The sequence below is a fragment of the Xiphophorus couchianus genome, chromosome 2 (genome assembly GCF_001444195.1).
Source record: "Xiphophorus couchianus chromosome 2, X_couchianus-1.0, whole genome shotgun sequence".
Taxonomy (NCBI): Eukaryota; Metazoa; Chordata; class Actinopteri; order Cyprinodontiformes; family Poeciliidae; genus Xiphophorus; species Xiphophorus couchianus.
Genome location: NC_040229.1, coordinates 24967291 through 24982928, shown reverse-complemented (window position 1 = coordinate 24982928; position 15638 = coordinate 24967291). Strand labels below are relative to the sequence as shown.

Genomic DNA, 15638 nt, shown 5'->3' with positions numbered 1-15638 from the left:
TGGAGTCAGCTATAGCAAAAAAGTTTGTAGGATACAGTTGTTCTGCTTTGGGCCACCATTGGGAGCACCATTTCAAATTCATGCCAGCATCCACAGAAATGTGTCACAGACCCATAAACGGGCCAAGGATGAGATCTTCTGGCATCTCAGGTGACGTTTCCTCATATCCCCCTCTTCTCTTTATCCCTCTCTCTCTCAGCTGACAGTGGGAATTCATCACCCGTTGTCAATGTTCTGAAGTTTTCCCAAATATGACTTTCTATTAGTACACGAGCGCTGCCATGGACACGGTTCCACAGCCTGCGAGCCGGGCTGCCGCGGGCGGCACAATGCATTAGCACACGATGAGCTGTCAGAGAGGATTATTTCAGCCACCACAGTCAGCGAAGGGGGTGGGAGCTGCTCTGCTGCACTGAAGCAAGGAGAAAGAGTGGGTGGGAGACAGATAAAGGAAAGGGGAATCGCACAGACAGAGGAAAGAGCGGAAAGAGTCAAACAAAAACAAACAAACAAAAAAAAAACAGAAAAAAAAAAGTGTCCATTGCATCAGTTGGATTTTCTTTTCCAGAGCACCGATGTTGGAGCACTCCTCTGAGCTGGCCCTGGTGCAGAGTCTGTATGCCAACAGCATGCGCTGCCCCCCCTCTGCGGCCGGGATCTCTGTCAGGAATGAGGACCTGTCTATGAGGTACGTTTCTGGGGCTGGCCCCCTCATTCACTTTTGGATAGGCTTTTGTGGAGCAGCCTGTATTTGGACTGTCTCTTTGTCTGGACTGGATTTTGTCACAGGATGTATTGTTTCCAGTTGAGCGTTCTCTCCCATGCCGCGCCTGTAGGCAGGATGGTCTCTGTGTTGCGTTTCCATAAGTGTGTGTGTGGGTGTCGGGGTGCGTGTGGGTGTGTGTGGGTGTGTGTGTGTGTGTGTGTGTGTCATCTCTCTGACTGGGTTTAGCTTTTAAATCAACTAATTATCGCACGGGAGACAGAGGAAGATGGAGACAAGTCTGTTTTGTTTTAACTTAGATCTCAACCTTACAGCATTTGGTTTAAAGTTCTTCAATAGTTTCAAGAAATGTGACTAAAAGAGAAGAGGATGATGGACACAAACTCAGAGATAAGACATCAACAAAAGACACCTTGATGTTCAGAACAGCTAAAAATATCAATTGCCATGTAAATAATGAGCAACCTTTCTGTGCAAATTTGCAGAAGTGAAGCGACAAGGCAAAACCGTGCGCAATCAGTCTTATCTGGACCGGGGCAGATTCCCTTCACACAACTTGATAAGACGTAGTTCACCCTCTCCATTTTGAGAACCCTTCAGCTGCTCCTCAAATAATTTTATGACCAAAAAAAAAAATCCAGAGTTGAGAAATAAAAGTGTGCTCTCAGGAGCTGATCTCATTTGAAGCTGACCTATTTTTACACCCTGCAGTTTGCTGAAGTGGAGCGAATTAAAATGCACAGGGGATGTTGATGATGCTGAGGATGTTGAGGATGGTGATGTTGATGAATGGGATGAGATTTTATTTATTTATTTATTTTTTAAGTTTACTGCATGAGCAGGATGTGTTTGATGTAAACAACGAAAGCATGGCGGCATGGAGAAGATTAAAATGGGATTACAGTAGAAGTAATCTGAGATTAAGAATCAAGTATTGGAAGGTGCCGGCAACTCAACACCGGCGGCCTGTGGCATCAACTCAAAACAGACGTCTTATAGCAAAAGCAAATGCATGCCAGAAATAATTAAAATATATATATACATATGCTGAATGCATCCTTCACCTCCAACTGAAATCTGAGGTAATGTTTGTGCTCTTCAGATGGGTTTACATTACTGTATTTAGCCTCCATCTTGATGAAACCTGATTCTCCAGAGAGGTTTTGCACAACCTTTTTATAGCAGCCCCCCCTCAAGCTTAATGGTAGCTCACGCAGGATCATGGGCTTCTCTGTACGTACCGCAGAATAGCTTGCATTATCACGTCACGCACGCCGCCCTCCTCATAAACACTATTTATTGAATAGAGCGTGCTGAACGCCGGTGCCAGGTCGCCTTGAAATCGCTATGGATACGAGGATTAAGTCAGCTTTCATAAATGGGCTGTTTCTTGACGCTCGCCATGAATAATATTTCAGGACCGCGCAGCTGCCGGGGCCAATAATGAACGGTTCGATAATTAGGCTAAAAACCCCTCCTGTCTCTCTGAGCTGCACTTGACAACGACCCCGCATCGACCCCCTCTCCCCATCGGCCCCCTCTCTCTTTTCCACTCGCGGAGGGCCTCGCCCTGCAAATCCGGCTCAACAAAGGAGGATAGACTCCCCCTCCCCCAGAGAAACAACAGCTCAGCACTGGCACAAAGGGGGATATGACCTGTGACACTGGGGGGGGGGGGGGGGACACAAGAAAAAACGCATTTCAGCTATTTCACTTTTGGCTTTTCTGCAACATAAACTATGGAACGAGCTGGAACATCAAGGTGACTAACCTACTGACCTTTTAAAATGAATAGTAAAAATTAAAAAAAAACAGCAGAAAAGATAAATGGAAGAGCAACTGATACAAAATGTAAACATTTTTAGTGCTCTGATCAAATCTGCGGTACTCTTATTTTAAACCGTTTATTTAAAAAAAAAAAAAAAAACTATTCAAATTCAGTGGAGCTCAGTGCTTTCCACATTTGTTTTCTAAATCTCGTTCCAACAAAGAGAAATATTCGGATAGGACATTTCAGGTCAGCACGAGATTCATGGTCCAGTCTTACCCAGGCGTGCAGCGGTAAAAGCACTCAGGTGGTTCACACACTAATGCGCTTCCATCTTTGTCTGAACACCTCCATTTTCAGCTGTGGACTTGCAGTCACTCGTTCCATTACGTAAGCATCTTTCACTCTCTGTGTCCACTGACCAATGGGAGGAGGCGGTTTCCTGCATTTCCAAGTCTTTTTTTTTTAATCATCTTTTTTATCAGTGAGGATATTTGAAAACTATGAATGTAGGCTTTATTCCAAGGTGCCCAGAAAAAGCACCAATCAAATCTTTTTACATCCTGTCACGCAAGCACAAGCTTCCACTGGAATGAAACGACTCAAAACTTTGTGGAACCACCTTAATCCGCAACGACAGCAGAAACGTTTTTCTGCGTCGCACAATGTAGAGATCGAAATTCCTTCTTTGCAAAACAGGTCAAGCTTGGTCAGATTGCGTGGAAAGCTCCTGTGAGTGGGAGTTTTCAAGTCTTGCAAGAATACTCAACTGGAAGTAGGTCTGGGCTTTGACTGGGCCGTTCCAACTCACAAATAAGCTTTGGTCTACCGCAGGGGTGCCCAAAGTCGGTGCTCGAGGGCCGGCATCCTGTTTTAGTTCTCTCTCTGGTTTAACGCACCTGGATCAAATGATGGCTCATTAGAAGGTCTAAGAAGAACATTGACATGCTGAGAAGGTTGTTGGTGCTACCAGGGAGAGAACTAAAATGTGCAGGATGCTGGCCCTCGAGGACCAACTTTGGGCACTCCTGCAGGGGAGCCCAAAGTCGGTCCTCGAGGGCCAGCATCCTGCATGTTTTAGTTCTCTCCCTGGTTTAACGCACCTGGATCCAATGATGGCTCGTTAGAAGGCCTAAGAAGATCACTGATCTGCTGAAAAGGTTGTTACTAAAACCAAGGAAAGAACTAAAACGTGCAGGATGCCGGCCCTCCAGGACCGACTCTGGGCATCCCTGACAGATGATTTAATTCTGACAGATTTTCTGTCTTGCTTCCCTAATTTTACCTCCGTCTATCTCCCTATCGACTCTAACCGGCTTCCGTCGCCCTGCCGAAGGAAACCCGACACACATGTTGTTGCCGAGATGATTTGAGATGCAGATGATGTGTTCATAAGGATGCATGGTGTTTCTTCCACGTATGGCGTTTTCTATGAATGCCAAAACAGCTTGGTTTTGGTCCCGTGTAACCAGAGACCCGTCCTCTTTCACACGTTTGCTGTGCTCTGTGGGTGATGTTTGGCTTTCTTCTTGCAACTCTGCAACGTTTTTTGTGGTGTCCTGTCGACAGATTTTCCCACCTGAGCTGTAAATCTTTGCAGTTACCATGGCTTCTTTAGTTGATTCTCTATGTAATGCCTACCCATTAAGGTCTCTTTCAGTTTTTGGATGCTATATTGAACAGTGCTCTGTAAGATATTTAGAGCCTGGGTTATGGTTTTACAACCAACCCTGTTTTAAACTTCTACACAACTTTACTCTTGACCTGCCTGCTGTGTTCCTTGGTCTTCATGATAATGTTTATTCTGTCACCATAATGATTTGTGTTTTTAACAAACCGTCCGGGCCTTTTCAGAACACTTCCTGTACTGTCCTGTACTTAAATGGGACAAAGGTGACTTCACACTGGATTTTATCTTGGGGTGATTGTGTCAATGGGGCTGAGTACAAATAAAAGCCACACTTCTTAGTTTTTTATTTGTTTCATTTGCTGTCCTTCCTTCACATTTGTGCCGGACTCAATGTCCATAAAATAAATCAAAACCTACAAGAGGGTTGACAAGACAAGAGGTGGAAATGTTCAAGGGGTATTCAAACTACAAAACGCTATTCGAGGAAAGAAGAAGAAAAAAAATATATATATATATATATATATATATATATATATATATATATACAGTACAGACTAAAAGTTTGGACACACCTTTTAATTCAATGAGTTTCCTTTATTTTCATGACTATTGACATTGTAGATTCACACTGAAGGCATCAAAACTATGAATAACACATGTGGAAATATGCACTAAACAAAAAAGTGTAAAACAACTGAAAATACTCCTTATATTCTAGTTTCTTCAAAGTAGCAACCTTTTGCTGTGATTACTGCTTTGCACACACTCTGCATTTTCTTGATGAGCTTCAAGAGGTCGTCACCTGAAATGGTTTTCACTTCATAGGTCAACCTGCCCTGTCAGGTTAACAAGTGGGATTTCTTGCCTTATAAATAGTCATGAACATAAAGAAAACCCATTTTAATTAGGTGTGTCCAAACTTTTGGTCTGTACTGTATATCAAAAATTATTTTTTTCCACGTCTGTTATTTCTTTTCAAACTGCTGTTATCTCTCTAAAACTCCCTCCTCAAAAAATAGCCTTGCCCCTTATCAGTGACTGTAATATCCGCACGAATATGAATCAAGCAGGCCATTTCTAAATGGGACTGCAGAGAGAGAATCTTTCAGCATAGAAGCACAGCAGCCATTCTGCTGCCAGTAATAGATAATAAAGTCTCCACGGAGCACCAAGTGGGGCACAGATTAATTTTACATGGGGGTCAGAGATGCTGCTGGCGGCGTGGTTTCAGACTTTTGTGGCTCTGGCCACGCCTCTGCTTTGCTGCAGTTCGGTGAGCAGAGACAGAAAGCAGCTTGCCTTGCCTGAGTCTATTTCATTCGGAAGACCAGGGAGAACCAAGGCGGACGCTGGCTGGTTGCCCCCCTCCTCTCTCTCTCTCTCTCCCATGCAGCTTTGAAGAAGAAGACGCCCCCTGCCTCCCTCCCTGCACCTGCTCCGCTTCGTCTTCTCGTCTCGCAGGAGTTCAGCCTCTCGCTCTGTGCGGGCGTCGCTTCCCTCATTGTTCGACGCTGTTTCTGAGCATGACTTCGACGTACAACCTAGATTTCCTGCCCCTCACCGAAAGTCGGTTAATGACTTCGAGCGACACAATGTAAGTAGCTCGGGAATCAATTTCTGCCGTGTTGCCATTTCGCTTCTTCGGCCTCGAAAAGCCCCGTGAGTGGTTTATTATTTTTTTATTTTTTTAGGGGGAGGGAGGGGAAAAAAAAAACAACACAGTTGAGGCTAGCGCTAGCTTCCTGGTATGCTAACGTTGCTAACAGTGGTGACGGGATCCGCTCACCTGGAGTTCAGACTTGGCTGTTTTAAAGTTTGAAGACTGCAAAACAGGGGAGCAGCTGGGTTTTAGTTGGGACAATTAACTCGTGTCTGAGAGAGAGAGAGGCCGGGCGCTGTTTGGGAGTTAAAAATGTATTGTGTCGAAGAATAAACGCAGTTAGCTATGCGGGGCGCAGCGCAGTCGGCTGACATGTGCTTCCGGAGATCACACGTTTCAGTATCGGTCCAGAAAAACAACCCTGGGCAGCTTGTCCAAACACTGGGCTCTTATCTATTTGTGCTTCTGTAACTGAGCAAACGCAGCACCGCCTTCACGTTTGGAGCCTTGCGTTGTACAAGCAAACAGGTTCAGAGTGCTTAAGCAAAACGGAAGGCGGTTTTAATATCGCTTTAAAGCCGATTCCACTTCCTCTACCACTTCAACTCGTGTTTGCTGAACATTGACGGGCTCCGTTGGCATTTATTTCCCCAGCAGCTACACAGGCGGAGGCTTGTTTTAGGCCCCTTCAGTGTTGATAACAGACGTCGTTGTCAACGTCCATGTTGAAATGTGGGCGCTTAACGGCAGAAAACACGTGGTTTGCTACATTATTGAGCCATTAATGGACGTCTTGTGACAGAGCATGTAAACAAGGCAGGGAACTGGGGGTGCTAACCAGCACCGCTCTCATAGCATTACCTAATTTTGTTTGGGAAACAAGATGGAAGTTGAGCAATGTAGTGCAAACGAAATTTAGCAGGTCAATGACACGTCAAACTTGGATGTTGTCTTTTTTTCCTACATTTTAATTTCTGAATATGCCCCTCCGGATACGTTTTGGAAAAAAAGAAAAGAGAGATGATAATCTAGTTTTAGTTCCCCCCCTCCTCCCCAATTTATTTAAATAATTTTGCATAGCAAAACAATTTTAGACTTTGGTTGGCTTGCAGCACTTGATGTCATGCAGGGGAAAATGCTAGTAGGCCTGTCACAGTAATCAATAAATCAATTAATCACATGATAAATTAAAACAATCTCAGTAATTTCCATTGGTATGATTTATTGTTTCTCCGTTCTCTCTCTCTTTCTACCAAAAACTGGATGATAAAAATCTTTAGTTTGGTACTTTGGTCTCAACTAGCTCTTATTTAGAAGGACAGTTTTGTTCACAAAGACTTCAAAATTCATTTTATTTGTTGTTTTTGTTTATTAATTTTGGATATTTAAAATGTCTTCCAGCTCCAGTGTCAAATGTTCATGAGAACTTAAAGGTTATGGATCTTTTAGAATGTGCTCTTGCATTATTATTTTGCCATTACCGTTATATTCCTTGAAAATGGTCTCAAAACAGCAATATTATTGTTTATCACAATAATGTCTGTAACAAATTGTCTAGCACAATTTGTTACAGGCCTAAATGCTAGTACTGAATCAGGTGTGATGAAGGAAAGGCACATCTAAAACATGTAGGACAGTGGACCCTGAGGACCAGGGTTAAAAACACTTTTCCAGAGAACTGAGCCAAGTGACCCGAGTTTATGTAGTTCTTTTAGTCAGCTGGGTGAGAGAAGACCACGGCATTTTTCTCTCGTGTGCAATACGGCCACTTACAAAAATGTCTAGTTTTAAGAAGCGATCATAAACGTGGAAATTGGAGCAGTAACCTTCACTCGCGTTGAAGCAACTGTTTTAGAATAGCTCTGAGCTATAAATGGCATCTGTGTTGCAGGAAAAAAAAAAAGAGGATAATCTGTGCAATAAGCACAATATTTGCAAACCTTGTACATTTTGTGCTTAAGCTTAAATCTATGTATAGAAATTAAATTGGAGATTAATAATTATCCACAGGATTATGACTGTAATAAATGTGCAGGGGTAGAAATAATTGTTTCCTTTCTGTTTTACTACACTCTGGTTTTGCAGAACATTATGAGAATGTCATACTAACCAATGCCGAGTGGTATTTATTGTTCATTCTCGGTTTCATTATAATGTCACAAGATGCTTTTTTTCCCAGCCAAGAGGAGGTGTAAAACTGGAGAGACTGTTTTTAATGTAAGAACCACTGATGGCGGCAACTTTTGGCTGAACTTGGATAATCTTGTAACATTTGGTTCTGTCTGGAGCGTTGTATTAAAACATTTAAATAGGCATGGATTGGGATGAGATTATTGCTGTATAATGATGGGTAATAATACCATGGTGTAAATTTTTAAAATATTTTTAATTATGAAGAATTTATGCATAAAAAATGCAACTGGAAATATTCCAAAGACAATTTTGTGTTTGTATTAGACAAGGATTAAGTGTAGTAGCTTTTCTTATTATTATTTATTTTATTTCATACTGCTGACTGGAGGTGCACAGCAACAAGTGGCAGAGGGACACAGAGGAAAACTGTGGTTACAGACTTTGCAAAGGCGCTGGTGGGCTAACGTGGCCGATAACACGGGTCATGGGGGAGCCAGACTGAAGCGGACGATCAGAGCAGAAACGTAGGAACCCGTAGCAACTAACCCTGCTGCTGTGGTTGATCGCCAATGAAGATATTATGAAAAAGGACCAGGAAGAGAAAAACTGCGCAGGGCTACTGGTGAATACGTTTTCATGGACAGGATTCTTTCGTACAATGTAAAAATGTTTTGTGTGCCCCAGAGCCAGTGTTTTTGCAACACTGTTTCAGTCTAGAATGATCCTGTTCCTCCGTATTATTATTGTTCTTTATGTATTAAGACATTGACAGGCAAAAGGAAGCAATTATAGGAAAAATAAATAATCGCATAACTTCAGTTAAAAATATATTAATAGGCAACATGGTAGCATAATTGATTGTTTTTATTTTTTTGCAGGTTTGTACATTTAATCCTGAAAATGTTCATATCCGTGGAATTTAGTGCGATGTTAGTTTATCAGGTACCCAAACTACTACAAATTACTTCATGCATTCTTCTTCTTCAGCTGAATATTGTTCATATTGCTGTACTAAACTTACTCTAGTTGAAGCTGGAGGCTGTGGCAATCCCCCCGATCAGCTGTGACTCGTCAGTCTGTTCTTAGTCGGCCAAGAATGGAGTAAACTTTCTGGATTTTGTTTCAAGGTGTCTTCTATGAAACGGCTTCAAATATAATGCTTTCCTGGGCTTTTTCAGGTCTTGTAGTGCCTTGGAAATTATCTGGTCAGGCTCACAGTCAGCTGCTCCGCTCTGAGGGATTCTTTACTTCTCTACAAACCCACAGTGTTAACACCTTTCTCCTGCAATAACAGGACTCTCACAGATGACTCGTGGGAAAATCTATACTATTCCTTTAAGAGTGTAGCTTTTTTTCCCTACAAAGAAAAAAAAAATGGTGGAAGACGCTTACTTCCACCATCTTGGAAGTAAGCGTATAATGGCCATCATTGTGTTTTACGGGTTAAATAATCCGACGGGTTGTCCCGACATTCTGTTTTTTTAAAGTCAGTTGTTCAGTGTTTGCAGCTAGTGAAACTACGAGTTCCTTTTAGTACAAATGTTGTTCCACTACATAATGTTTTGTTCACGCTTTCGTTCCAGAATGTCTTATTTTACAGGACTTGTGGTGGCGATTACATGTTGATGAAGTTGCATTTGATTGATTTATCTGTCTGGTTGTTGACAGTATGGGTGGATATCAGGGCTTAGATGTGATCCCTTGGCAGCCAGCAGAGTCATAATGCTATGCCAGCGAGCTAAGTGACACTGTAATCCTTTTTCTTGTGGTTGGTGAGCTGTTGATCAGTTTGAAGCGGGAGATCTTTGGCACGGCAACAGGGAGCCGCTCGGGCTAGCTGATCTTTTTCTTCTCCGTTTTGGGACTCTTAAGGACAGCTGTTATCAAAGCAGACACGGACAGCCAGAAAATAAGTAGTGCTCAGATCTGGTTTGTCACCTGTTTTTCTGCCTCTTCTGCTTGTGTTTTGAAGTTGTTAATTACAAGACTGGAGCCACATGAACAGCTTTGAAACGCTCATAATCATGTCTGCCATGTTCAGCAGGGGGTTATTTTGATCAAAGGTTGACCAAATTCTTCCGCAAGCAAAAAATATCGCGGAAAATGCTTAATATTTTCACCTTTGCATAAACGTCTAGATCAGAGGTCTTTTCATCTGAAGTTTATGTGTAAAACAAATAGCTGCAACTTATTAAAAGTTATAAAAAAAGGGTCGTGTGGCTGCGATTGAGAGGTGAGTATCTGTTGTTCGCATCAAGTTGGGTCAGCTGTCGAGTTTTTAAAGAGCGTCTTGAGTGAACAAGTCAAGTGGATCCCTGACAGACTGGATATGGAGCATGTGACAAGGGGGGGAAACGGGTCTCGCAGTCATTTGTGGGGCAAAATCTTTGCTTTTGTTGAATTTGAATTGAATATTCGTCACTGCATTCTTTGCATTGGTTTCTCCACAGATTGGAAAATAATGGTATTTGATTCTTGTGATTTTCTGCTCCCAGATTGATATGAAAACATGTAAACTGATATCTACACTAGGTTAAAATTGCAAGAACTGTTTTCCTTGTTTTACCTGCTCAAAAACAAACTAAAAAGACAGTAAATTAACCAAGCAAAGCAGTCTAATTTCTGCAGAAAAGCAATGTGTAAAACACCTAACAGTCAATATCCTGAATTTTTATTTTTTTTGTATTAATCAAGTCTTTCTAGACAGGATGACTCAGTCTTGCTTTGTTCAAGTTTAATAATTGGCTTCAGCCAAATTTACATCTTTTTTTTTTTTTTTTTTGTCAAAAGTCACTTGATGTTTCTGGTTTTATTTACTATTAAGGCAATAAACACAGTATAAATACACTTGTATCTTATATTACATTTAAGATAAAATTTTATTTGAAATTTTTTTTTTTAAAGTAGTGCAAATGAAAAGGTTGCAACCTAATGTTTGAGAAATAAAGTTGTGCAATTGCATCATCTGCCTGAGCTGGCAAACCAAATTTAGGCCATTGAAACGTGATGGATGGCCTCTCAGAATAGTTCTAGGGGCTGCAAATGGCGGCACGTTGGACACCCCAGATCTAAACAAAGCATTGATGTGCCTATTTCTTTTCAGCATCTTGTGACATTGAGGCAAATCTGCTCACAAGCAGATTTTTTTTTTAAAAGGATGTGTTCAATTTCTAGTCTAGATTTTTAGATTTGAACTGATCTGAATTTACCCAGATGTCAAAAAGAAGCAGCCCCTTACTACTCTCGAAAAATTAGTCCAGGAAAAAATGACAGCGTTTCGAAATGGAAATCCTGTCATTGGGTTCATGTATTTTAAATTGTTAAAGTTTTACAACTTACAAATATCTGTTAAAAGGTAGCTTTACTTTTAGGAGAAACTGGAGAATAAAGTAAGTTTGGCTAAAACCATCTTCAAATCAAATGTGGTTGCTTTTGTCTCCTTAGAGCCGCATTGCTGAAGTCAAGTTCCAGCTGAAGACTTAAATAAATTTCTTGTCGTTCGTCTGCTTGACTATTGGCTAACAAAAGCTTTTTATTGGCCAACGTCATCAATAACCGCCAGGGACACTTAGTGCGATTATGTAGCTAATGGGCCTGGCCTTGTCATCAGATGCTGGCCGTCTGTTAACACGCAGTCTGTTCAGGGGCTGATTGAACACGTCTGTCTTCATCAGGGGAAATGCAACAATGGAATTGGGCCATTTCGAGCTGAATTGGAGTTGATGCTAGAAGGAAAACGTCTTAATTTCTCATCGGAACCACAAAGTGCTGATTAGCTCAGGCACTTGGTATGGAAATCAAATGACATTATCCCTCCTTTTGCTTTAGCGCCTGCAGCGACATCCATTCTTGGTGGTTTGTTTCGCAAAACATATGTCAGAGCAATTCTGCATCAAAGGATTTTCAAGTGCTTTGTGAATCCTGCCCCTGTTTTCCTATTGAGAAGCTGCAGCTTTAAGTCTGCGGGAGTGATTATTTTCAATCACTCCATGACTATAAAACAAAATGTTGTCAAAGATTCTTTAACAATCTTCTTGTGTGACACAGAAAATTTGGTCTGCTTTCAAATAAAACCTGTTTTTGTGCTATTGAATTAACTGATATGGCCAATATTCTCTTAGAAAACGGTTTTTAAGATGTTGAGCTATTGGATTTTTAAATCATGCTTGACTAAAACAACCACAGGCTCTCTCAGCTTCAGTTTCTCTAACATGCACTAAACAACAACAGCAAATGTTTAATCAATAATAATTAAAGCAGCACTATCAAATACTGTCACATTTATAGATCCATAGTAATACCAGGTTAATAGTCTTGGAGTCTGAGATTTGGGTTGTACCTTCTTTTCAATTCTTGGTAAGTCAGTGAAAAAAATGTCTTGGTGTATTAAAAAAAGTTTCCAAACTTTATTCCCTCTTTCATTATCTAGATCTCATTATTTCCACAAATGTATTGAAACTCAGTAAAAGTCAAACTACCTTTTCAATACTTCTTTAGCCTTTTCTTGTTTAAGTCCTGCATAAATAAAACAATGGAATCAAAGATCACAACCATAAATTTCATTCGTGTTGGACAATCAACTAGTAGAAATGGGTGATTGAAGGTTTAGGTGCTAAGAAGTAGCAAATAACGTTTTAACCTACTGACAAATTCGAATTAATCAATTATTATTTTATGGTTTGTGTGACACAAAGATAAGACCCTGTTACTAAACATTTTCTTCTCAGGGGTTTACAGTTTTATAAAATTGTCAAAAACAAAGACTTTTGTTTAGAAATAGAAATGGTTCCTGTTGCTGTTTAGAAATATTGCAACTTTTCTAAACTAGAACAGGAAGCCATGAGATTGCTTTCCATCATTGTCTGTGGAAACACCCAGGGTATTGTGACATGGTTTAGCTATGAGTAATGTTCAAACACATGTGCTGAGCTTTTAAAATAATGTGCAGAATCAGGCAAAATGGCTCTTTGTGTGATGGACGCAGCAGAGGTGTCCATGGCATCAAAGCTCACACCCCCAAAACACACACACACACACACACGCGGTCCAGATAAATCACCTGCAACAGTAGACCTCCGGCGGTCCGGACTCTGGCTTTGGGTGACGGGTCAGCTGCCGTAGGCCGTCTCTGAGCTTGTCGAACTGTTGCTTGACAAAATTGTTGATGGACGAGCTGCACAAAGTCTCCATCGCTCTGTGACAGTTGGAAGTTGAGACGTCTATATTTAATGTAAACCGTCTCGCCGTGACAGCAGAATGTTGTAGATTTTTTTTTTTTACCGAGTATAAAAAAATCTATTGTGTGAACAATGGATAAACTTTTATTAAGAAATCATTTTTGTAGTAATAATCAGCTCTACTTTAATGATTAATAATGATTGCAGTTCACGCTGCTGCAGCCTGAACTGCAAATAAGCAATCAGATGGTGAGTAATCTGAAGATTATCGAACAACATTCTTTGCCTGGAGCTGATTTATTGGTGAGTGAATAACTTAGTTGCGTGGCAACGCAATTTCTTAATGACTTTACCAAAATCTATTAACACGCTTTTGAAACATTTTCTATTACTTAAAACAACAAGCAATACATTCTGGCCGAACAACACATGACTGCGCTTTATTGATGTAATTAACTTTTTTTCTGTCCAATCAGTTCTTGCACACATTCTGGTGATGATAAATTTGCAATATATTCATACTTGCAGTTTGTAGATGTTTATCTAAAGCCTACAGTTTTAGATAAACAAAATGTGATAAACATCGGTTATTTTACCGACAGGCTGACTCGGTTTTGCTGTAAAGAAGCGGTTACCACATCACTGGTTGAATACAATTTCTTCTGGATTTCATGTCTGGTTCCTTTTCTATGTTCAGCTGTAGAAAATGGCTTGCAGTGCTGACGAGTAGGGAAGAGGCAGCACCAGTCTGAGTCATGAGTTTGAAGCGCAGGACTGACGCAACGCTGAATTTCGGTGGTTTGGAAACCTTACCTTTAAGACTGTGTTGTATCACAAACCTGCTGCTAACCGCTACGCAACAGAAAGTGGATTCTTCCCACACAATGTGTAATAACATTTGTGTGTGAAATCTCTGGTTTCATTTTAGACGGTTTTTTTGGTTCCCTTTAATTTTGAAGGCTTTAAATTACTGTACTCTCTTGGTCAACTTGTTTTTAACACACCATTGATGTTTTTAAAAAACAACTTTCAAAAAAATCTATGTGTGTGTACTATTGTCGCTCCATTTCCTAGGAAAGCACTCCAGCTCATAGATTTTCTTCTATAGCTATTACAGTTTTACCTGAAGTGATTTTTGCTTAAATCTATTATATATTTTTTTCCCTGTGTTGGGAGGATTTACAGCAGATATAAATCACTTGGTTCAAAATGGCTTGAGCATGTCCTGTCAGAAAAACCCGTTTTGCAATACAAGGCTGTCATTTTAATGATTAGTCTGGTCATTATGATCATATCTGTCTGTGTGGTAAAGCAGTAGTTGAATATTTACAGTTCAAATCCTCAGTTTCAATGTGGTAAATTTGCTATCAGTAGCATAATGAGATTAAATCATGTAGCTTTAAACATATTTTATAGACATCAAGTGAAGTTTTAGGACATTACTGGGCATTAAATCCACTCTGTACAGAGGCAGTATTAATGCTTTAATACAGATGTGGTTCGAGATGTTTGCTCTCTGTACACGTAGGGTTTGATCAAAAGCCCCTCAGTAAAATGGTGTGAAAGACCTTTTTGCAACGCTGAATAGTGTTACACACCAGGGCTGCGGCCTGCACAGACGAAACCCTCGACGTGTTGCAAAGCATCCCTCTGACTCGGCCCATTGTGCTGCAGAGGAACGGTGAATAGTGTTCTCCAGCATGGGGTAACAATCGCATATTGTTCGCCTGCTGTGGCGAAGAAGCTGTAGGTTACTCTGTACCATCGCCAGAGCCCCTGAAGAGAAGATGCACTGCAAAATCTCTGCCTGCTAACCAGCGATTTGTTGAGGTTCAGATCTCTGCAGTGCTGTTTTCTTGTAGCTGTTACTAGCTACAGGAGAAGGCTAGAAGGAGGGGGGCTGCTCACCCCTTTCTTCTTTTTTGGAGGATAGTGGCTTTTGTTTCACCACAGCTTTGCTCCGTCATGATTTGAAAACATCGACAGGCTCCAGGAGAAAAAGAAAGAGAAGTCTTCCGAGGCAGGGACTGGGATTTATAGACGAAAAGGAACCAAACCACGATTTGTTAGCATGTCGTTGAGGTCCCTCAAGGAGTTTGGCGTTTCAGCAGAGCGGCTGGGCTCGATTTATAAAAGATGGATGGCTCGTGTCCAGAGGTCTGTATGTACCTGTGTTTTGGTTAAACTTTTTTTTTTAAATCCTGTAATAATTGATGTTAGGAGTTTCATGTCCTGGTTACCATTGTTTTTGAATTTACTCTTATATCTTGTTTTCCTCCAAGGAGTTTTTACCCACTGCCAATATTACTTGATGTTTGACATGATGTAACTTTTTTTTTGGGGGGGGGTGGTCTGTCGCATTCAGATTATTTTGGCTAATGCGTATCACAACGGTGGTGCTACAAGTTCCACGATGGTGATAGTCTTAAATCCAGTAGAAAATGAAGAAATTACAGCAGTTCCTCTCTCTTAAATGATTGATGCATGTGTTGTGCACAAATGGTGGCATTTCATGGTCTTGACACTTTCATGAATAAGGGGGAAATATTTTCCATCAAAATAAAATGTCACGGTTATTGTGTAAGTTAACTGCTTCTTGCAGTTAA

The 15638-nt window shown here is 40.9% G+C and overlaps 1 protein-coding gene across 8 annotated transcripts in view; it reads left to right on the top strand.

The window, feature by feature from the left end:
- The first annotated feature begins 456 nt into the window (after window positions 1-456).
- The window catches only part of LOC114153609 (CUGBP Elav-like family member 2), a 37484-nt gene continuing 22302 nt past the window's right edge, over window positions 457-15638 (top strand). For 2 of the 8 annotated variants that reach the window (XM_028032298.1, XM_028032285.1), the window contains exon 1: window positions 458-688. In XM_028032298.1, coding sequence (XP_027888099.1) covers window positions 576-688 — 113 coding nt within the window. In that variant the 5' untranslated portion in view covers window positions 458-575. Of the gene's footprint in view, window positions 689-5394; window positions 5782-15075; window positions 15190-15638 lie in introns of those variants that run through there. The other 6 variants (XM_028032306.1, XM_028032290.1, XM_028032277.1 and 3 more) reach the window with 6 other exon arrangements.